We start from the raw sequence: 24,173 nt of genomic DNA on the forward strand, positions 1-24,173 counted from the left end.
GAGGGCGGTGCGAACGTAGACATGACCGACGCGGGCCGGCCTTTTGAGCTAACATCCGATCGTGTTGAGTTCATTCTGACCGCTTTTTTCCGTTGCATGCTATAAGCATGCAATGCTTTTAGCTCCCGTTGCCGGCGACTTTCGAGTGACATTGAGCCAAAAGCCAGAGCCGTTATCCGGGCACTCACACGAGAATATCCGGGCATCGATGCGAGAACAAAACGAGATTATCTGGGCAACCAGTCAAAAGTTAAGAAAATGCGGTGTCTGGCCCCCAACCCTTTTTACAGGACCGCATTACATACGCTACTTCCAAACAAGCTACAAAAAAATATTGCTTCCGATGTCTTTCTAATGTTTTTCCACAATGTATCACTCAAGCTGTAACTTCTAGTACGCTGAAGCTTTATTTGCCATTTCCAACAGCGACGTTAATTCAAAAGGCAGATAGAGGGCACCATACATCTTTTGGCACTGAGACGGGGTTGCCTGTGCTCTTCCGAACTCCAGCGGTCCGTGAGTCGTGAGCGCTCCGCGACAAGAAAAAAAAAAAAAAAGCGTCAGAGCACTCCACTGTCGGAAGAAGAAAAGCGATTGAAGTCGGTGGCGGCACCACAGGCAGTAAAAGACGCCACATGGTAGCCATTTCATACTCACATCTACTCTCGATTACGGGAGAGCAAGCAATTTTGTCTGACCCACTTCTTTCCTTTTTTTTTTCAATAACAACGAAATAAAACCTCTGTTGCTGCCCATGTTCCTGGGACCTCTTTGGGTCCCAGGTGTGACAAGGGTAGTTCAAGCGCGCGTTACAGGTCCCGTAGCCCACCACCCGGAGCCCACAGGGGTAGGCACCACTGCGCTTGGACCCTGTCTGCACTATCACCAGGACCGGACCACACGGACACGAAAAATGCACAGAAGCCTGGCCATAAACAGCTTCGCTGTAGTATATATATACTTCGCCTCTCAAAGAGGCAGGGCGAGTGTCGCGTGGGATCCTGAAGAACATTTGGCAATGTCGTGAATACGGTTTACGTCATGGATTCGGGCCCTCACAGTGGCGCGACTTAAGCAATCTGTCAAAGAAGCACTCCCTAGAGGGCACCCTCTTGCTCTCTTGTACTTACTCCCATGGATCACCTATATGCACGTTGCTAGCGGAACTTTGTTGAAATTCGGCCAATCTTTGGAAACATCACGTTTTGAGAAGTTTGCCCATTGAATTACGCTGGCGCATTGCGGCGAAGTTCGGCAGACGGCCTGAAGGGTAATGTACAAAATTCCGCATTTGACCCGACAAAGCCCGAACATCAATCCCATGTCACGTAAAATTGGAAAAAAAGCCTTAATTTCAAGCCCCAGAGAGTACCCACTTGAGCAAAAGTATGTGGACCGGGGGTATACCGCAACAAAGCCGATTTTCTTCCCCGCCATGAACTGCAGTCCAAGCTTGCGAACAGCGTTTCGAATAGCATGCGAACTTTCCAGTACACTCGTCAATTTCATTTTGCGCGTCTGAATTACGAATAAAGTTTTAACGCGTAGCATTCTTTGGCTAGGTGCCTCGGGGTCATTTTCAGCCTCGTTCCGTTCGTCCTTCTATTTCGTGTCCTAAAAAGCCCGTACCTTGAACAGGTGAATTTCTGTGAATACACAAACTTCCGTACACGCTTACCGCCACCTATTTGTGGGCACAGGAACCTCCGATGCGATATTTTGTCAGCCAGCATGGAAGTGATGGTTAGTACATACCGGGTGTTTCAGCGAATACTTTCAAAAAAATTTGAAGGTTGCCTGTAGCAGATAGCACAATTCAAGTTCATGAACTGGTTCTACACTCGAAGAGGCGGACATTACATGGACAAAAAAGTAAAATGCATAATCGGCTAATCAACAAAACATCACTCATTAAGTTTTAACTAATTACCTTATAGCCCATATCGCAATTTAAAAATTCCAGCCGTGGAGTTCGCAAGGCGGATCCATTTGGAACGAATTCTCAGGATGACGCCAGTTTCGATATATTGATTCCAGAACTAAGCGGAGAAATGCATTGGCGTTCCAGTTACTTTCTTAACAAAACGTCGTTTTATGCATTTAAGCACAAAGGTAACTGGAACGCCAATGCATTTCTCCGCTAAGTTCGGGAATTGATGTCTCGAAACTGGTGTCATCCTGAGAATTCGTTCAAAGTGGATCCGCCTGGCGAACTCCACGGTTAGAATTTGTAAATTGCAATATGGGCTATAAGGTCAAAACTTAATTTGTGAATTTCTGTTAATTAGTCGATTATGTATTTCATTTTTTTGTGCAAGTAATGTCCGCCTCTTCGAGTGGACCAGCTCATAAACTAAATTGTGCTATCTGCCAAAGGCAACCGTTAAAATTGTTTCAAAGTGTTCGCTGAAAGACTGTATATAAGGATTGTTCATTTAGAATGCAGAGACATGTTTTATGCCAAATGTTTACTTTTGTGACCGATGTTATCGCTGGCGTGCGAAGGCGTTGCCAGTGGTATATTTTAAATTTCGCAGTTTTTTGTTTTCTTTTGCATAGGGTAAAAGGGGCCACACGAGACCCACGCTGCTTTAAACAATGTTTTTGACCATCCCTTCACATTCTCCACAACTGCATTAACGCTGTATCCGGGCGCGGATCCAGGGGGGATGTCCGGATGTCCTGACCCCCCCCCCCCCCCTCAGATTTCTGCATCGCCCCCTCGCTGACAGGGGGATGGCCCTGTCGAAAAAATATGGCCACCACCATTCTTCAAAATTATTTTTCGCGCGTACCAGTGGTAACAGCCATGTAGAAGTAAAGCTAGCTCGCTCACAAGCTTACTTGTATTCCGTAGGGGTGTGGTGTCGCAAAGTTGCCGTAGTTATTTTTGCTCATGCACACCTTGGACCTCCTGGCGCCGGCCGTGCCTTACTCGTCCCGTCGGTGGCGTCGAATGAATGAGGGGACGTCCTTTTTGCCAAGCATGCCGATGTCCGCGCGAGCGCCTTCGCGCCTGATCAACTTAGTTCCCCATTGGGGTGTCATCGGTTGCCTCATTGGCTGTCATCGGTTCCGCGACCAACTTGCTTAATGAAAGAGATCTCTCGCTTAAGTGTTCATATATAAATAATAACTAACAGCTAAACTAAGAACTACGCATAGGCGACTTTTTTTTAATTGTAGCACTCATTGTGATCACAGTTACACGTTGACAATATCCAGTACGAGCACAGTACCGTTCGTACGCTAGAAGTTTTTCATTGTAATTTCGCAGTTGTCGTACATTAAGCATAGGAGGCTCAAAGCCGCCGGATCCGTTTATCTGAGTGGCCGTTCTCGCGGAGCGGGGCGAAGCCTCGAGCAGCGGCTGCCAAGTGGGGGAGCGTGACGTCAGCGGCCAACGCCAGCGCGCGGGCATAGAGAAAGGAATTGCGCAGGCATAGGATGGCGTTGCGTGGTTAGAGAAACGGGAGCAGATGCGCGCCTTGTGTAAAAGGATGACGTCGCGTGGGAAACAAAACATCAAGACGCTGGATTGCGTTCACGGCTACTACGCCACACCGTTCTTCTTGTAGGTGGCGTCGTGAGTCTTCATACGCGGTGATTCGCATATCGTAAACAACCAGCGTAGTGGTTGCCGCGTTGGAGCGGAGCGTTACTCCAAAGCAAACGAAGGTGCCTCAGCCTAACACAAAGAATCTTCTTAAGGAAATCAAGGTATCCCAACAGAACTCCAAAGATGGACCCGTGCTTACACGTTTATAACGAACCTGCGACAGATCATCCCAAATTTTATTTTAAGAAACAATACAGGCTAGATATACCGGGTGTTCAAAATTAAGCTTTATGATTTTCTTAAAATGAGGCACTGGGAGGCACGTGAAAACCACCTCCGCAAATAAGTTATGTGGCCAGGGGGACACAAAGTGAGATGATAATTATCGCTAGTCAGCAGCCGAATTGACTAAAATTGAATAATTAACTTTTTATTGACTGCAGTAAGTGTGTATGTTTGTATTCAAAAGTTAGAGGCAGTCGTGTTTCTACAGTTTCACTTCGAAGAATCCTTCTAGCGTGTCTATGCTCCGAGATATCCAACTACAAATTTTAATTGTCGTTTGCATGATTACGCGTGCAAGAGAGTGATCTATCGGCGCAAAGCTCCTCCCTGATGTGCCGCGGCTGTTGCGTGCGGCGTTTAGTCTGACAACGCGGCGGAGGCATTGGCAAAGATAATAACTGTCCCCCTTCCCCTCATGGCTGGCGAAATAAAAAAAAATCGAAGAACCCGTAACCGCTGTCGTAACACGCGACCGCGCAGCCTGTAAACATGGCGGCAGCTGCCATGCCGAGATAATGGCGCGCGCGGAGAAGCCGGAGGGCAGTGCGCGTGCGTAATGGTGACTAGACGACCGGGCAGCGTATTTCTATTTGCGCCCCCGTACAGCGCTCGACCGCTGGCGCCACGCTGCGCCGCTCGCGCGTACCGCGTTTTTAGGTGGTTGCTTTCGCCGAGGGCGCTCGAACGCAATCATATGGTTCGCATGCTTGCTGACCTAGGAAGTGTGACCGTATGGCTGAGTGGTTACGGCGCTCGCTTCGGGATCATCCGTACGCGGGTTCGATTCCCGCCGTGGCTCGTTTTTTTTTTTTTTTTCATCTTTTTTTCTATCACGCTTTTCCTTTTGTTTTCCTGTCTGTTTGCCAGCGCGGGCGTTTGAACCCCGGCGCCACGGCGGAAGCCGTGGTGCCGTGCGCCGACGCGAAGCGGCGGTCGTTGGGGTGTTGCGGAGCGCAGCGTAGCAACACCCCAAATAAAAAAATACTGCTCCAGTCAGGTAGACTGCTCCCTCCCTGATAGTGAGATTATATTTGGATCATCAAAACAGTGATGCGTTTATTTAGGAATACCACCGATCCCCTAACAGCAGGCTAGTCAGCCCCAACCCAGCGTGTTCTCCGTTTCAACGCCTCCTCCGTTCCAACGGCGGCGGCTAGAAACATGGTACGCGCGAGCGGCGCAGCGCGGCGCCAGCGGTCGAGCGCTGTACGGGGGCTGAAATAGAAATACGCGACCGGGCATGGTCCTTGCCTGGGCTACGCAAATAAAGTGACTGCTGATTTACAAGTATTATAAGTTTTAATGAAATCAAAAGCAACAACTGTACCATCAACAGCAGAAACCTTTTTAGCGATGCTAACGAATATTTCATACTGCCGCTTTAAGTTTGGTGTTGTCATGCACAAATCTCATGACAACACTTCACCGATCAAGATGTCAATGCCCTAAAAATGTTCAAAATGCCCCCCTTCCACAGCAATGCAAAGCATAAACTGCTCTTGCGTCGACTCGATAACTCTGCGAAGTACGACAATTGAAATTTGGAGTCGGATATCTCGGAGCACGAACACGCTAGAATAATTCTTCCGATTGATACTGTGTAGACACACGACTGCCTCTAAGTTTTCAATACAAACATACCCACTAACTGCAGTAGACAAAAATAATTGTTCAATTTTAGGTAATTGGGCTGCTCACAGCGATAAGTATCATCTCACTTTGTGCCCCCCTGGCCACACAACTTATTTGCACAGGTGGTCTTCGCGTGCCTCCCAGTGCCTAATTTTAAGAAAAGCATCAAGCTTAGTTTTGAACACCCTGTATTATAAGGCACAGCCGCCAAAACATTGCTGTATTGGGTAATGTCATTTTCCTATAAGCTCGGAGAAACCGATACCTGGCTAGAGCACTGCACGGGCTCGGGCTTACCCGAAAGCCCGGGCCCGGCCCGGCCCGTGGGCTGGGCCGGGCCGGGTAGAGCAGTTTTTTCACGGGCTCGGACCGGGCTCGGGCACGGCGTGTGCTTTTCGACCCGGGCCCGGGCCGGGCTCGAGTTTTTTGACGCGGGCCCGGGCCGGGCTCGGGCTTTCTGCGAGTTATTCTCGGGCTTCTCAACTCTGAAAAACATGTATTTTTCGGTCTCGGGCCGGGTTCGGGCCGGTTTCGAGTCGGGCTCGGGCCGGGCTCGGGCTTAAGATTAAGGGGTGGCGGGCCGGGCCGGGCGGGTAACGTAGAATATTTCCGGGCCCGGGCCGGGCCCGGGTCTCGCCATAGAAGTTTTGATCGGGCTCGGGCGGGCCGCCCAATGTAAAAACGGGCCCGGGCCGGGCCCGGGCCGCAAAAATCGGCCTGTGCAGTGCTCTATACCTGGCTTCGCTATAGGGCTTCATCTTTCTGGGGTTTTACGTTCCAAAAGCAGTTCTGATTATGAGGCACGCCGTAGTGGAAGGCTCCGGATTAATTTGACCACCTGGGGTTCTTTAACGTGCACTACAACATAAGCACACGAGCGTTATTGCATTTCGCCTGCATCGAAATGCGGCCGCCGCGGCCGGGATTCGATCCCGCGATCTCGTGCTCAGCAGCGCAACGCCTGAGTTGACTGAGCCACCACGGCGGGCTACAGGTGTTGCTCTAGCCGTATAAAACGCGGGTTTATCGTCAGCAGAAACGGTTAATTTCGGTATATGAGAGAGGCTACTATCATCATCATCATCATTGACAAAAGCTGACCCCTCCCTCAGAAAAAACCTGGATCGCCCCTGGCTGTATCTCATTAGGTAAGTTAATTAAACGGTAGCTAATTAATCCTAATTCACCAGTTATTCTTACAAGCTGAAAAAAAAAACTAAACACTCGCGACTAGCACGAATAACGTCCACCCACATACTGCGTTCTCCGTTCGCGTGAAACCCTCCGTTATTAACGCGAAAGCATTATATAAATCCAATACGCCAAAATCAGTGAGCGTCGGCGCGACTGAAAGATGGTACTAAAAAATTGCCGACGGCGCAAGACGCAAAAACTCGTCAAAAATGCTCGGATTAACGTCAAATTTCTCTGGGAGCTGTTCCTGTAAACAAAATAAATTAATGAATTCGTAAAGAAAATTTTAGTACATTTCGGTCTGGGTGGGCATCGAACCCGGGCCTCCGGGGTGCCAGACAAGGACGCTTCCCGACGGCGCGGCTCCCCGAAATTCAAAATAAATCAGAAATAAATAGTACACTACAAAATTCATGGGTTTCATTATATATATATATATATATATATATATATATATATATATATATGATATCAGAGTATAAGTTTAGTTACAAGTTGAGTTACTGAAGTGTCTGGAATAATGAGAATTCATTAGAAATCACTGATTACCGCACACCCTTTGAAAGCATAGAACACCAACGCCGAGATGAAAGTGCCACTAAGGGACACCTAAGTTAAAGATTAGGGTCGCCTACCGCTCCTTTTTTTCTATTATTTTCTTTTTAATTCTTGGAGCCACCGGGATTTCGGGGCCACTCAGCTTCAGCTATATCGTGCTTTATATTTAGGCTGCGTTAGTAAGCAAGAAATCTTGCCCGAATTGGCACGGAGAAGCACCAGATAACCTCACGCTATCTATGCATGAGTCACGGGATCGGTGGAGGCTGCCTTCACTCGGCCGTCGGTTCCTTGTTTCGCTATAGGCGGAACTGCACACTGCATGGCGGAACAAAACATGAGGCGGTTGCTCGCCGACGATTGCTCGGAAGTTGCCCAACAGGAAGTATCAGCAGCAGTCGGCGGCAAGACGGTTACTCTCTCTTTCAGATGTCGGTGGTGTCGCAGAGTGAAGCGAGAATGTACCCAATTTGAAAAAGAAAAAAAGAAAATGCGGTAAACGGGGTTTTCTTTCAAATACGGAGCGCCACTTTACAACCCCTTTAAACTCCTCGATAGAGATGCACCTCGAATTATGACAACAAAAGTCGACGAAGTTGACAGATTATGCGCCGTTACAGTAAATTGTGAGTATACAGGGCTTTTGCGAGACATCGCGTAAACAATGCAAATATTATTGCGATAGCAATTATATGGACACTCCAAGCGGATTTCTGCCGTCGCCGTGATCAGGTTCCGTATGACGTCCAACGGCGATGAAATCGTCGCCGCGCGCCGTATGCTGTATGTGCGACTGAAAGCGCGCGAGGGACGCGCGCTTTCACGGGGAGCGAACGCAGGGCGGGTAGCGAACGCGACTTCTTCCGTCGCGCGAAAGGATGTGGGGGGAAGGGAAGAGAGGGAGGGAGGGCAGGCGACGTTTAGCTGAGGCACCAAATGCGTATTTATATAAAAGCGTTGCGGGGCGAGAAGGTGGTGAAGACTTCCGACGCTGCTCGACGAGTTTCCCGTTCTGATCTCGTCGAAAACCTCCGAGCCGCCCCCAGAGGCACCGCAACAGTCACCAACGCCGCGCGCGTTCGGTGCGAACGCGGGCAAAACGCCGACGGCGTCGACAACTGTTCTGCGCGTTGCTGGTGCTGCTGCATGCCCAAGTTTATACTGCTGATAAAACTACTATCCTTATTCCGTATTGCTCTCTATACTATATTTGCTGTCGCAATTCATGCTTCGCCTTTCGGATGAAATTGCGACATTTTATCATTTCACGCGAACTGTAAACCATTGGATGAGAACTGTGGATGCTTTGGCATGTTGGTTCAAGTTTGTTTTGGCTCTATACATTCGAGAACGAGTTTGCGTTATTGCAACCTGCGTTTTCTATTTGTGTGTGCGTGCGCGCGCGCGCGCGCGCGCAGACTTAATCTGTTGTAAACTCGATGTATCAATTTATTTTTCCTTTCTTTTTTTAGGAATTGGTGCCGTTTACAAAACATCTGAGATTCTAAATCAAGATTTCGCTTCCAGCAGTCGATAGAGTTTCAAATTTCTCTCTCAAATAAAATAACTTTTTTTTCGGATTATTTCTGCGGCTTCCCATAATAAAAGTAAACAGCGTGTTCACTTGAGGTAGTTCTTTTACATATTGTCAAACAGCAGCATTTTTAACAGCACTGCACAAAACACAGCACTCAGTCTTGTGCTTCTTTTATGCGTCCAGTGTAGCGCTGTTCAAAGTTTTGCAGTTTGAATAATTAAGAGAAACTTGTTCAGTTGATGCCTGGCTGAGGAAATGAAGTGGGGACAGTCTTTGCTTTTTTTTTTACCATTCACAATTAGACAGCAATTAATAGCAAAAACCGGTTCTGATGCAGAATCGCGTTACAAGAATTCTAAAACACCGGAACGGTGTTTCAGGAATACGATGGTGGCTTTAATGCTGCACACACGTGTATACTTTAAGAATCAGCTTTGAATTCGGCATAATTAAATCATCGCTTGTAATATCTCGCTAAAGTAATTATGTCCGCCTCACCATAAACGCACAGCCGGTTACAAATGCAGAACTGCACTGCGCGCGACGTGATTTTTTTTTTTCCTTTTTTTCAGCGAACCTTTCTTTCATCTGCCCGGAATATCAAAAACGAAAAAAATAAAAAAAAAATTCAGAGCCCGTCCAGTACTGTGAAGATGGAAGCCAGCGAAGCTGTGACTATGGTTGGTCTGCTGCAGTGAATATTGTTGCTACAGCGAATTGATATATTATCATTATTCACTATATTGAACGTCTTCGGCACGTTCGTCAAAGAGCAAGGACACCGGCGTCTTGTTTTCGCCCTGCGCGATGGCCAAGTAGTGCGTTCGCTGCGCCAAGTCTGCCCCATCGCCGTATAGACCAGCGTGTGAGCCACAGCGTTCATAGCCACGGCACACTGCACGGCATCGTCAGTATCTTGTGAGATCTCTCCCGCGCCTTCTCTCGGCGGCTCATACCCACATGATGATGATGATGATGATGATGATGATGATGATGATGATGATGATGATGATGATGATGATGTACCTCTGTCGTGGCTCGCACCCACTAAGGGGGATAGGCCACGAATCGGGCGGCAGTGGGAATGCTTAAGAAAAATCATATTTGAAAACAAGAAAACAAGACACGCCAAGTAAAAGACCAAAAAAAAAAAAAAACAATGCAGATGTCGCACTAACTAGATTAGCATGCGAGCGAGCAGTCAGGCTAACGGAAAAGGTGAAAGTGAAGATTAATGAAACAATTTGGAGAAATCAATTTAGGTGATATGAATGCATCTGATGTGTAGAATACGAATACAATAATTAGCAGGGTTATCGTTTTGTTTCAGTTAAAAAATTACATACTGCGCAACACACGTCTCTGTGACTATAGCCTATAGAGTGCTGAGGCCCCAAATGATAACAATACTGGTATGTTTAAACCTAATCCAATTTTGTGAAGTGGAGCTGCCAGTAATAACTTTCTCTGGTGTGAATATCGTCTGCATGATAGAAAGTAATGTTCTATTGATTCAATTTCCTTGCAGTTGTGACATAGAGGGGACATCGTGAGACCAGCTCTATGTAAATAAAAATTCCAATTGCGGGATGCGACAGCGTAGTCTGGTGTAAGTAACTGCCAACTGCCGAGAAGAGCACCACTGTTTATTCCAGCAAAAACCGAGATGCTGAAATGTCTGGAGATGGTTTCAGAGGTAAGTTGCTTAAATCATTTTGCAAGCAAAATTTTCTGTATCTCGATGCAGTGACGTAAGAAGTACCCGGTAAAACAAGGATCAAAGGTCCACTTAGAGACGTTCGTGCTAATAAATCTGCCATTTCGTTTAGATATAAACCGCGGTGGCCAGGAACCCACAGCAAGTTCATTTTTTGTAAACTTTTAGGGACTAAATTGTGAAACAAGCTAAGAAGAGCTGCATTCGTTTCCGTGGAAAGCGACACACATACCGATAGAGGATCTGTAACTGTATACGACAGCTGTTGATTGTTTTGCAGGAAGTTTACGTAGCGCTAGGACAATGGCCAATAATTCTGCTATGAAAATAGGCGTGTAATCTGGAAGGCGAATAGAAAAGGTCCAATTAAGAGAATGATAGAAAATGCCTACGCCAGCCTTCTCTTCGGACTGTGAAGCATCAGTGGCTATGATATTGTTTGTTTCTAGGTGAGAGAGGTAATCTTGTAATTGATCATTTAAATATTGGTATGGCATTAGTTTAGCATTTGAGGGGAAAATATCGTCAAATTCTATCCGGAGGCTTATTTTTGATTGACTTGTTGGGTGAATGCGTTGAATTTGCACATTCAATGGTGATAGCAGTACCTGTACGAAAACGATCTGGGAGGTGTGTAATCGCGACCAATGACTATTAAAGAATGAACTTGCTTCGTTAATAAAAATATACATTGGTCTTCTTTCAGGAGATTCGTAAATTTTTAGATACGTTTGGACTGTAAGAATCCTCAATCTGCTTTTTAAGCTTGGTATTCGCGCTTCCATATACACCACGGTGTTGGCAACAAACTTAGGGAGTCCAAGGCAGAGCTTCCCTTTCCAATATTATCAGAGGTTGAATTTTATAAGCTGGGCTACCAGAAAACAAGACACTCCCAAATTCCATGATCGGTCGGACATACATTTTATATATCATAATTAATGTATGCCTTCGCAGCCCATATCGTTGATGACTGGTCTTACGTAGCCATCCCACGGCACGAGTTGCCTTAGACGCAACTCTTTCAATGTGGCCTCTCCAGTTTAGTGACCCATCATACGTGATTCCCATGTATTTAAAGGCAATTCACTTGGGGAATGAACTCTTGGCGATACAACAATGAAATATTAATGGGAACATCTAAAGGAAAGACAAGAAGTGCACTTTTTCTAACATTCAGAGACATATGTGTATTATCAATACAGGTTTCAAGCATACATAAGTAATTATGTACCCACATGTCCAACGCGGGTATGAGCCACACGTGATTTCTTTCGTACTTCTTTATTTTTTTTTCTTTCTTGCTTGCTTCATTTCCTTCCTTCCTTCCTTCCTTCCTTCCTTCCTTCCTTCCTTCCTTCCTTCCTTCCTTCCTTCCTTCCTTCCTTCCTTCCTTCTTTTTCTTTCTTGTTCCTGGCTCATATATACCCGCATATCCCTGGCTCAAACCCGCATATCTAATGCGGGTTTGCGCCACAGGTGATTTTATTATCGTTAATCATGACGTAACTGACGAACATGTGATGTTATTGATGCCATGTTAGTCATCCGTTTTGACACCTGTGCTAAGGCACCACTGGCGGGAAACCATTAGGCACATGGAGCCGAGCAACACGCACATGGAGCCGAAATTCTGATGATGATATTTTTTTTTCCTACACGCTGACACGACCCTGGGGGAACTAGCCCTTAGCAGCTTGGCTGTAGTAAGCATTTTTGGGAACTGCGTCTATCATGCATTTTATTAGCGATGCCAGCCAGCCAAAAGAAAATTGCACTTACGAACTAAAAATTTCGTGAATTCGGCCCCTATAGCCTGCGGTATTCCGCTAACTGCGCAGTTTTCGAAATGCAATCGTCATATATACCAACTTGACCAGCTGTCTATACTTTTGACGAAGAAATAAAGCAGCAGCATATAACCAACCATATATATATATATATATATATATATATATATATATATATATATATATATATAACCGATTCTACTTCAATTCCTTTTCTCTTCGCGCTTCGTCAGTGGATCACTCGAGAAGCGCCCCGCCTATAGATAGCGTCACGTGACGTCATGCTCAGTGCCGGGGGTAAATTGCATCCATGTCATAGAGACGATGTCGGAACGCTGCTGGCATCTGTGTTGCAGAACAACGGCAGAACCAACGCAAGAGACGCGAACACACACAGCTCCTCACCGCGCTGGTCCTCCAACATGGCGGCTTGTATGACGTCAATGCCAGCCACCCATGGACTTTATCAACAAAAGGTCGGCACTTCGCGAGTGGCGGATGGCAGGAATAGAATAGAATTACCGATCGAGCGCGAAAGGAATCGTTACATTATACACTCCCTATAGATCTATACAGTCGCCCATTTTTTTTTTCAAGCAGCGATTACGCGCGCGATATTATCACGGTTCGGAAAGCGAACCACGTTCGCTTGCTTTCGCGCGATTGCACCAAAATCGCGTTTTTGCGTACGAAAACGTGATTCTGACGTACAGAGCTGCAAGCACGTGCCTCCGCGACTTGTTCGACAACTTCCGACGCTTTTCATGTTGCATCAATATCCTGACGATGATAGGCGGCAGCTGTTTAGGGTTAATTGATATAAGCTTTCTACTAAAATTACAGAGGATACTCGGGCGCTGCGGTCATCCCGCTGCATCATGGGAATGATGGATTAGCACATACGGATGTGGGACACCTTTGTGCTTGTGGCTTCGGACGGGCTTGTGGCTTTATTTCTTATACGCTTAATCGGCCTTTACCGGCAGAAATTCCCAAGCACTCGCATCTTTCTAAACGCCGAAGACAATACATGTAAGACTCGGCGCATATGGATAATCGCTTAGAATTGTCACATTTACAACGAGCATTATTTTGTTGATTGCGAACTATCTCCAATGACACAAAGTCGTTGGAAGCCAGAAGTGCGAAGTTCGGGCAAGTCCGTGGGCGCCATTTTGGACGGTGGCAATATTCCGCCATATTGTCGAATTCGTCCTCTTGTCAGCTCTGATTGGCTCCGAGGGCTGCTACGTGGCTTCTCTGATTGGTTCAAAATTCCACCATTACAACATATATGACAATATGGCGGAATTTGACGATGTCCGCAATAGCACCTCATCCTCATTCACATGCTGGCTAAACCGCCATGTTTGCAGCTCACGAATGGACAGTACCGCCCCCTATTTCCCTCTAGAAACTTTTTTTGCAGGAAACACTGATACCGAAGCCTCCGAGATCTGATACTACAGCGTCACGAGACGGCGCTTTGTATAACGAGTTGAGTGCAGTAGTAGCCTATATCTAAGGCGATGCTCTGTGCTTTGAGTGAAGGGGTGGACGTGTTAGCGTCGGTTCCGTGCAGAGTCATTTTCCAATCTTCTTGTCCTTCGTGATTGGCTGACGTGACGCTAGGCCTTCGTTATCACCACGCAGTATCGGCCATTCGCTATGGCGGTTGAGAAGAGATTAATACCATCGGAGAAAAATAAGCGTTACATAATATACGGCCCTGGTATTCTGAGGCGATCGCTTTCTGGAACGCCTCCATTTTTGTGCAACGTCACGCCCTGCACGACGTCTCACAGGAGCCACGGGCGTGTTGTCACTTGGCTTAACCAATCATGGCTCATGCACCAAAAGTGGTAGTATCCTATAGCGATACTAAGGAGCTTAAGTATAAACCGCATACACGCGATCTTGCGCGCGACAGCGACAAGCGACGCGACGGAGATGGCTGTCGCGTTCGCCCGTCGCCTACAAGTCGTACCTCACGCGAGCGACGATTTCGAGCGACGTCTCCCCGGTGTTGCCGGTATGAGGGCAGCAAATACGCGCCGAAATTGGCGTGACGCGTGCTTTATTAATTTAAGTTGACGTGTTTTACTGTAAAGAGCAGCATAAATATTCCTTAAGGTCTTGCACTAGGTTCTTATCCTTGCACGTATCAAAATTTAGTCGTTCGCTCGTTCCGTGCGACAATCGGTAGTACTTGACTGATATGTACATCCTGTCCCGGCTTCGCGATATTGGCTAGTCGCTCATAGCACTTCCGGACGACGAGCGACGAATTCTAGATTTCCAGAACCGAGCGATCGAGCGACACGAACGAGCGATCTGTTCTCGCGACGGCCCGTTTCGTCGCTCGAAGCCGTCGCTCGTCGCCGTCACGCACAAAATCGCTCTCATGCGGCCCAAAGACAACGCGTTGATAAATGAGCCTCAATTGACAAAAATAGCGATGTCGCCACTTCTGCCGACATCTTTCCCCGTGACGCGTATATGACGAAGAGAGCGTCAAAAGGGAGTATCCCATCGACGTTGTCTCCACGTGCTCAAAACCGACCATCCGGTCGATTGTACAGTCGACTACCGTTAATTCGACCTTGCGCGACCGCAACATTTGATCATATTATCTGAAAGGTCCCATTAAGAAATAACGGCAAAATGAACAAATTCAAATCTTTTTTACTGCTTGATTTATCTGCAATGCCTTTTTGCTTCGCATTATACCGTCGACGACAGTGTCGTCGTCGTCGGTAAATGGCCAACAGATCTCAACGCTATCGTCGGCGCTGACGAAATCCTCAAAATGGCCAAAGCAGTATCGTAGTCGTTGTTTCTTTCAAATCTTTAGTAACCGCTATTTACGCGAGGGGGCGCCGGTATACGAGTCCGCGGGGTCGAATTAACCGAAGCAGCATGCTTTCGCGTTCGAGCTTATAAGGTTTCTGTGCATAGCTATGCGTTGTTGCTCGTCAGAAGTTTGCAGCGCATTCGAATTAAGCGAAAAGTCAAGTTAACCGAAGTCGAGTCGACGGGAGTAGTCTGTATAAACGCAAATCTTACTAAGCCTATAACTGCGCGCCATGGGTGCATCACCTCAACTCCCTGGCTGCAATTATTCTTGCATCACCGCGAACGGTGCGCCAATACAGAGCGGATGCTCTTTTAGCCCGTCCGTATATATGTATTCCCATTCACGGAATACCAAAAACGTGCAAGCGAGCAACCGCGCGCTTATGATGCCGTCTTCCGGTGCATATATATTCGCAACCACAGCGCGCACACTGATATTACGGCAATGGCTAACCATATCCTACTTAGCTACTGGCGTAAAGTGTCGAGAACGACATAATTATTAAGCTACAGTGCTCATTCACACCTTCCTTCGACGTGAACACTCATGCAACTCTTAAAGGTGTTTCTAACACATTGTAGTTGAACAAAGCACCACAAGGGGTCACTACTATATATATCGCTACTGATGCCACCCACGGGTCCCGTTTTCCCGAGCTCTGTACAATAATACGTACTGTGACAAACTAGAATTCTCTATATTCCTTATAGCTCTAGAATAAACTAGAATTACTAGAATGCTCTAGCTCGTCCGTATTACCATTTACAAAATACTGGAACACCGGAGATCGAGGTACAGTGCTCACGGATTGAAACGCGACAATTTAGGCCTAACCAATGCGCATGCTTTTGTTTCCACCGTCGGTAGTTTGCGTGGCATCGGCGCAATCTCGACTCGTACGCTTAGATCGGAGTCCAAGTCACCTTTCGTGACCAGATTCGAATCAACAAGACATGGTACTCTCGAGTAATTGCACAGAAAAAAAGTTCTACCTAAAATTTGCCTGTCACGTTTCAATCCGTGAGCACTGAACGTGGACGGCAGCATGCAGCGCTGGTATTGAAAGGGGGGTTTCGATTGAGGTTAACCTTTGAAACCAGCGAAAGGGTGCGGCGGACGAAAAAAAAAAAAGTGCCTTGTGTCGCTTCACGTTTCCATCCATTGGCGTTCTGCTGCTGAGAGCAGGAGGTCTCAGGGTTCGCTTCGAGCAGACGCGTTCCAGTGGGAGCGGAATTCCAACTTATGTACCGCGCTTGGGGTGCAATTTAAGGAATCCAGTGTGGTCAATAAAAGTCCGCAGTCCTCCACTATACCGATTAATAGACCCTCCTGTTCTATTTTGCTTTACATTCTGTTCAAATGTGAATACTATTGTTTCAGTGACGCCAGTGCCGCGAGGCAAATTAGTAAGATGAGGCGTATTGACACAGAATGCTAGATAAATGAAGCGCCACTATAATGGATGAACTAAGGGCGCTGTGGAGAGCCGCACTGACTAGCTCAGACCTCCAGGACCAACTTTGGGCCATCTAGCAAGCCCGGGAAGCTACCGAGAGACCGAGAGGTCTCTCTGCTGCCCCCACGCCGGGGGCAGCAGGCCCATGCCATCAATTTGCAGGATATTCAATAAAGTTGTCTGACACATATCATGGCGAAACTACAGACAAAGTAACTGAAAGTGCAATGCACTCTCAAAGTGACAATGCACTCTGAAAGTTTAGCATCATTTGGTGCTCATCTTGTCCCCCCAACGATAATCATCATCAATTTTGCGTTCACTTCCTTTATTTAACAATTTGCGCCGTACACTTTCCTGTCAGGAACGCTACGTCACGCTGATACGAACACGTCATTCGTGACCTGAAAACACCGGGAGCGGCAGCGCCAAATAAACGGAAATGCGTGCACGATAGATGGCGAATCGTTGGTGGACAAGACAAGCCCCAAAGGGTGCAAACATTTATTAGGGTGTTGTCGTCGCTGCGAAGCATGAAGTACCTGGCGGTGTTTTGTGTAGCGCATGAATGGCTTTAGGGAAAGAAAGTACAGAGGAGAAACAGTGTTCTTTCTCCCCTCTACTTTTTTTTTCCTAAAGCCATTCATGAGCTGCGCAAAACACCACCATGATCTATTACGAAGTCGCCCTAAGCTTCCACCCTCTTACGCCAGATAAGTGCCCCCTCATAGGGCGCAATACCACAGGGGTGTTTAAACAGTGTTCGCGAAGGTGTCGAAACTCCGGTTTGAGAAACTCCAGCCTTCGCGTCTTTCTCACCCGTGTAGAAGGCTACCAGAAGCGTGGAGGACGCCAAGACCTGGTCGATGAGGGCCTTCTTGACCGCGACGGCAACCAGCTTGCCCGGCAAGACGCGGTCCAGGTACCGGTACCAGTAGAAGAGCGCCGGCGCGTAGATGCCCGTGCCGACCACGGCGTACCGGCCCACCAGCGGCCAGTCGTAGCCGCGCACGGATGGGTCCAGCTTCTGGAGTATGGTCTGCTGGACCTACCTCGGCCCCCACGTACATGGAGCCGAACGAGACGACGTTGGCCAAAAGGGGTCGACTCTTGAACAACGTCCGCACCCTGGCGATGGCATGCTGCATGGCGACCGATGGCCTCCTCAGAGAAGCACGCGCGCCTCTTTTAATTGTTTGCAGGCGTAATCAACACGATGAAGGTTATGCTTGATCCTGAGGGCCGCGGTAATGGCACGGAAGTAGAACACGATCACACTTGGAGTCACAGCGTAATCAAATGACGACACTTACTTGATTCAGAGGGCAGGGTATAGGGCACGATCGCACTTGGGAGTTGCACCGTAATGAATAACACGACGACGAGTACTTGATGTTTAGGGCCAGTTTACGGGGTGTCTGTGGCGGAGAAGGTCACGATCGCACTTGGAGTTGTGATTCTTAACCGAGGACTCGCAGATGCCTATGAATATCGCAATTTACAGATCCTGTAGGATATATTGAACAGCGTATATTTACGCCAGCCTATTATGCAGAGCGACGCGAATGCTTCGTTGGCTGATCATTCAAAGCACAACATAAACAGGCCCGCAACGACCCGTGATCGTTCTATCAAGTACGAGCGTAGTTGACAACGCTGACTGCTATAAAGCGAGGGCAGTAATGCAGAGCCCTGGTTACTTGGACGGGGTACGTGAAAAAAATTGAACAAGGGCACCGTTGTTTAATTCCTGGACGACGTTCTTGCGCGTCAGCAGGTCAGGAGGAGAACACAAGATGTGTAGCTCCTGGACGAAGGCTCTGGCCTCAGAAAACCAAGTTTAGCAGTCAAATAAGCAAGAATTGACTATACAGTGCGAACTCTCGTGCGACCGCGAGACGCACTTCAGCCGTCGAACACGAAACGGTTGTGACCCTGCCCAAAAGAGGGCATGCAGCTGTCCACAGTTCCTGAAGCTGGGACACGAGGTTTCGCGCCAAATCAATTGCTGGGCCGGGAATGTAGCAGCAACACAGGATGCGACGAACTGGGTGACGTATTTCGGAGACCACTCGATCCACTCCCGGAAGCACGGTCGATCGCCGCAACTAGAGCTGGGCACGTACACCGAAAGGTCTGTGGAAGACAACACCGCCGTCCTGATTTGGTCTTTCTTTTTTCCACAGATTGCGTAAGCGTGTAGGTTTCACTAACACGTGCGAAGGCGTCGATGTATGCGTAGGCTCCGGCCGGTACAGATGTGTGCGCCCTTCAGTCCGAGATGCGCGCTCGACGTAAGCGTTGCCGTTGATAACGTATGCGTGTACAGTGGAGAGAAGACGTGGCGGCGTTTGAGAACTCGAACAGCTTGCCTCTTCCCGCCAAGCGAGAGAGATTAAAAAAAAAAAAGAAAAACAGAGAAAGGGCCGGTACGGTGTTTCAAGGGTAGACGATTCACACAGTCGTCACGGGATAGGAACCGAGCGTGTGATACGCAACACGGTCGTAAAGATATACTCTAGAGCGCGTCGGGGCTTCAGTCGCTGATGTTTACACAACCGCGTGCGGATCTACGACCGGCGTAAAACAAGCACGACGGTGCGAATGGATGAGCGACCGGCAAAAAAAAAAAAAAAAACAACAACAATATTTGCACGATTTATCCCGCCAGGATCGAATTCCGCCACTTCAACGCCGAGACACGTACACACAGCGCTGCTAGGTTCGAGCAAATCGGTGTCACATCTGGCACGCTCGAGAAGGCGTAAATGAATAGATTTTAAAGTATTAAAGAAAGAGAAATAAGCGATCGAAAACCGAACTCAGGCTCCTCCTCCGGCTCGAGAGAGTGCAGCGGAATGCAGGCTTGGTGCACAAACGTATATAGTACAAGCCGACGACCCTTGTACTAGGAGAGGAAATGAGCCTGCTCCTCCTCCTCCCTCAAGTGACGAGCTAACACAGATGGCACAGAATTTTTTTTTTTCTTTTTTTTTACGCAGTCCTCCGTAGCACCTCCTACACAGCGCAGCAGGTTTGGAATCCAACTCCGATCTCCGTTGTCGGCGTCGCTGTGTATAGCAGAGTTGGCAGTTGGTGTCTCGTTTGGGGGCGAGCAAATGCGAACAGCCAGCCGATTGACGCACTCCCGATGAGACTCTTTTACGTTGCCCAAACACGCGCACATGCACACACACACACACACACACACTCGCTGTTGTTCCCCGCGACGCAGCAAGCTGAACCAAAGTTTATAGACAGGAGACTCCGCCGGTCCGTTGGACCTGTCTTCGAGGAGGTGACTGTCGCCGTCGACTGCGTAAACGTCGCGCGAGTCCGTGGAGGCATAGCGGCGGGCGAGAGAGACGTCCAGTCTGGCCGGCTAATCATTGATACGACCTCTAGACGCGACAACACACAGTAGCGGCTATGCAGGGTATGAAGGAGAGAGAGAGAGTGATAGGGAATGAGAGAGCGAAGAGATGAGATTGCCGCGGTGTAGCCGAGGAGGAGGAGGGCCTGCGGACAGCTAGACCGCTACGCGTTTTTCTCGAGCGGTCCCACAGGCTTTTCTTGCTTCTTTTATACTTCTACGTTAAAGAGAAAGAGAGGGGGGGGGGGGGGAATGGGCGGGGGGAGGCGTGGAGAAATCGGAGCAACCGTGGAGTGCATTTAGAGCATGCGTGCTCGCGCTCGCTCACTCGCTCGCTGTTGAGTGAACGAAGATTGCCCCTAATGTTGCACCGGCCGCCCGGGACGGGGCCGTTGAAGCAACCCCCTCGGTTGTCCGAGAAGGCGTCCAGTCGGTGGAGAGTGTTGTTTTCGACTGCGGGGGAAAGCTGGTGTCCGCCGTGTACATAGTTCCTTTCAGAGAGAGAAAGCGTATCTGGGATGTATGTGTGATGTACTGCATTCCGCGAAGAAAATGTTTTCTTTCGTTCCTTCCTATCGTATTTTGTTGTCTTTCTTTCCTTCTTTTTCTCGAGCTCCATTGGGATCCTTGGCGGGTCGCTTGCCTCTCGCCTAAACGACCATTTGAGCCAAGTCCAAAGCGACTATAAAGCAGTCAAATACATTTTTGCCCTTCCGTCCATCGCTCTCTCTTGTTGTTTCTTCGCGTAAGTGAACGCGTTAAAAAAAGTAATAAAGTAAAAAAAGAAAGAAAAAAAAAAGACCACTGCAGCAAAGCAAGCGTCACTTATACAGAGCAAACCTAAAACAAAATAATATAAAAACCGGCATTTTCAAAAACCACGTTTTGCGAGTGAAGCTCGCGTCTTTTGGCTTCAGCTTTCGCACGTCTATATCCGTGTCGTGCCGCATGTGTAACCTTGAAGTCGAAGAAAAAGAAATGAGCGACTTCGTTTTAACGACTGCTTCCTCTCTTTTCTTTTTTCTTTTTGAAACTTATTGCGCAAGAGCCCGAAGTGACTTGGCAGGGCTACAAAACCACACGAAAGAAAACAAAATTCCAAGAACGAGGAAAAAAAAATGAAAATACAAGTGCAGTGCTCGCATATGTATATGTACAGTACGACCGGTATGTAAAACGCTCGATCATATTGCTGTGCAAGCGCGCACGTCATGTGTGAAACATTCTAGTCGGTCGTTTGGCAAGATGTTATACTCGAGGAGTCGGCTGATGACGTACGGCAGCACTTGAGGCGCGTACATCATGCCAATGGCCGCCGCTAACCGCTACACCGAGCTTGAAGGAAAAATTCGCTGGATTCGAACACGGAACGCGAAGCTGGTGGCAGCTAACGCACATAATTAATCGCAGAGTCGATGTTGTTTACGCTAAACGCATATGGCTCGAAGGTCGAGAAACATCAAGGTTGCGATGTATAGGTACTTTGCGCGCCGGAAAATGCGTGTCAAAGATTATGCAAAGTTGCGTGTAAGTTGGAGCTTTTAAAGCTAGACGAAAACGGGTTGTCAAATATATTAGTCACATTAATTAGGAGCCGTCATTTGAATTTTTATCGCGAGCTCTGCAAACACTCCGTCAGTGGCGTAAATAAAATAAAAACGTGAGCAGCTTGCACTAGTGGTGCATGGCTGGAGTAAACAGCGGAGCTGGTGACCGACCTAGCTTCTTCCGGGTTTTACTAGGTTTGGCAAAGTTTTGCTAGGAAATGATAAGCGCTGCTAGGCACGGTATTCCGAATCGCGTCGGCGGTTCTCGCTTGGCCGCGCGGCGCACTTCATGAGCGGCGGCTTCTTCGGCTGTTCGGATCTTCTTTGGTCGTCCCATGTCAAGGCTACATGTACTCGCCACGCAGTCAACGATGCCGCCGTCGCGGCAGCTCCGAGCTTTACCTCCCCGGTGACGTTACGGCCAAGCTGTGCCTCCACACTTGCCGGGGCATGGCTGGTCGAAACCTGCCGAGCTGCTGCCGACGCCGCCCGCGTTTCCCCGACGCGAACGCGGGAAACGTGAGCGGCGTCGGCAGCAGCTCTGCGCGTTGCCTCGTTGGTGCCGCTCCGCGAGGGGGTTGCTAGGCAACGCAGTGACGTCGGAGCTCGGCGAGGTTTTGCGGCAGGCGGCACTTTTTACGGTTAGCTACAGCTTCGCTGTTAAAAAAAGCTCGAATCCGAATGTGTAACTTCAGGTCTGTATTTGGTGTTGAATTTATTGCCCTCTATGAAATGCTAACCCCTCCCCCCTTACATTATCGTACAGACCCTTCAACTGGCCTGTAGGGTAATGTAACGTTAATCAATCAATAAAATAATAATTAAGTAATTCAGTAACTGAATGCGTCTCGCTGTCTTATTTTTTTCCTCCGCTGTGGATGCTAGCTACAACACATATTTCCACTTTCTCGGAAATCTTCCACTTGAACCGCTCATTTTTAACACGATATAGCTTATATATATATATATATATATATAACATATATATAACAACATATATATAACAACATCTCGCCGAAACTGCATATATATATATATATATAGTAGTAACTGGATTTTTCAATGGACCAAGTCTTAGGTTTATTATTTACCCAACACTTCCGGCCGCGAAGTTGTGCTTCTGATTTTCTTATATATATATATATATATATATATATATATATATATATCCTTCGGTTCGGCGAGCTGCACCACTCTCACAGAAATAAACACTGAAATATATGGTCTTTCTTTTCTGGGTAGGGAGTGGGTAGAAGTTCACTGCAGGATAATATATAATATCAAAAACATTTTTGCGAGAATCCTCGAGGTATAATAATTGCGTCGCGCAGCTGGTTCACGTTACCAGTTTTCTCTCCGTGCTTTAACATTTAAGCGCTTGACTCTACGGCGTCACGTGACGTTGATATTAGGTACTTAGGGTACTCCAAGTGTGCGCAAATGGTATCACATCAGCGCGCATAATAATTAAGTCTCTGCATCTGCTTTCTGTGCTGCAACGCAGCGCGCATAATAAGTTTTGAAAGAGCAAGTGCGTGTAGACAGGGTTTTTTTTTTTTTTCATTTACTTATTTGATTGATAGCACCTTCGAGAGGCTCGGTGGCATCCAGCATAAGTAGCCGACCGGTGAAAAAAAAAAAAAAAAGACAAACACGAAAACAACAACGCAATAACAACAAAGCAATGGTAGACGTCACAGACTCCCCGGTGCTTATTTCTTATGCAACATTACACTATAAGCAAGCTGAACCAGGAGCCATAAAGTGCAGTATCGTAGAAATAACCACGACAGCAAATCGCGTTAGAGATAAAAAGCAAAACCTAAGCATTTAAATTTTTATTTTTATTCATTTTATCATACTTTTCCTGATCACACACACACACACAACACACACACACACACACACACACACACACACACACACACACACACACACACATATATATATATATATATATATATATATATATATATATATATATATATTCTTTTTTTTAGGACGTACCACGGTAATTTTGATATTTGCTTCGCTGCAAGTAGGTATGCGAAACTATGCAACCTTCATTATTTTTCATTCTTCGAGTACTTATTATTTTTTTTTTCTCGTTAAAAAAAAATCGCTCGACGTCTGCGTATCGCTCACCGGGATAAAAAGCGGCCAGTATGATGGTCGACGAGACGGCCTGGTCGGTCAACGCCTTCTGGATGGCTTCCTTGGTACCTCGGGCAGGGATGACGCGGTCCAGGTACCGGTACCAGTAGAGGAGGAAGGGCGCTGACACCGTGGTCGCGAAGACCATGTACCGCAACATGATCTTCCAGTCGTATCCGCGCTGGCGGCGGGAGTCGTCGATGCGCATCAGAATCGTTTGCTGCGAGAACTCGGCAGCCACATACAGCGTCGGATACGATACCATGTTCGCCAATAAAGGACGTTCTCGAAACAGGGCCGCCAAGCGTCCCAGCTTGGATGCGACTCGCTGCATGCTTACGAGGAATATACTTTAAAGTTGCGTAGTATTCGATCGCTCGATTGACGCCGCGTCTCGTCCGATCGACGTCGAGGATGTAGTTGACTCGAGTTGAAAAGCGATGCGCAACGACGCGCCGACGGCGTTCGTGTCATGCGATACCCACGTCGGTTGTTTTTGCGAAGTAGTTCCTCT

At 47.6% G+C, this 24,173-nt stretch overlaps 2 protein-coding genes across 2 annotated transcripts in view; one reads left to right on the forward strand and one right to left on the reverse strand.

The window, feature by feature from the left end:
- Positions 1–19,984, reverse strand: part of LOC119453347 (mpv17-like protein) — a 32,762-nt gene extending 12,778 nt beyond the window's left edge. Inside the window, 2 exon segments of the mRNA XM_037715389.2 lie at positions 17,405–17,633; positions 17,635–19,984. Of these exon segments, the coding sequence (XP_037571317.1) occupies positions 17,405–17,633; positions 17,635–17,733 (328 nt within the window). The 5' untranslated portion in view covers positions 17,734–19,984.
- The window catches only part of LOC119453350 (probable aconitate hydratase, mitochondrial), a 327,347-nt gene that overhangs the window by 232,674 nt on the left and 70,500 nt on the right, over positions 1–24,173 (forward strand). The window lies entirely within an intron of this gene.

This window comes from Dermacentor silvarum, chromosome 5 (assembly GCF_013339745.2).
Source record: "Dermacentor silvarum isolate Dsil-2018 chromosome 5, BIME_Dsil_1.4, whole genome shotgun sequence".
NCBI classification, from domain to species: domain Eukaryota; kingdom Metazoa; phylum Arthropoda; class Arachnida; order Ixodida; family Ixodidae; genus Dermacentor; species Dermacentor silvarum.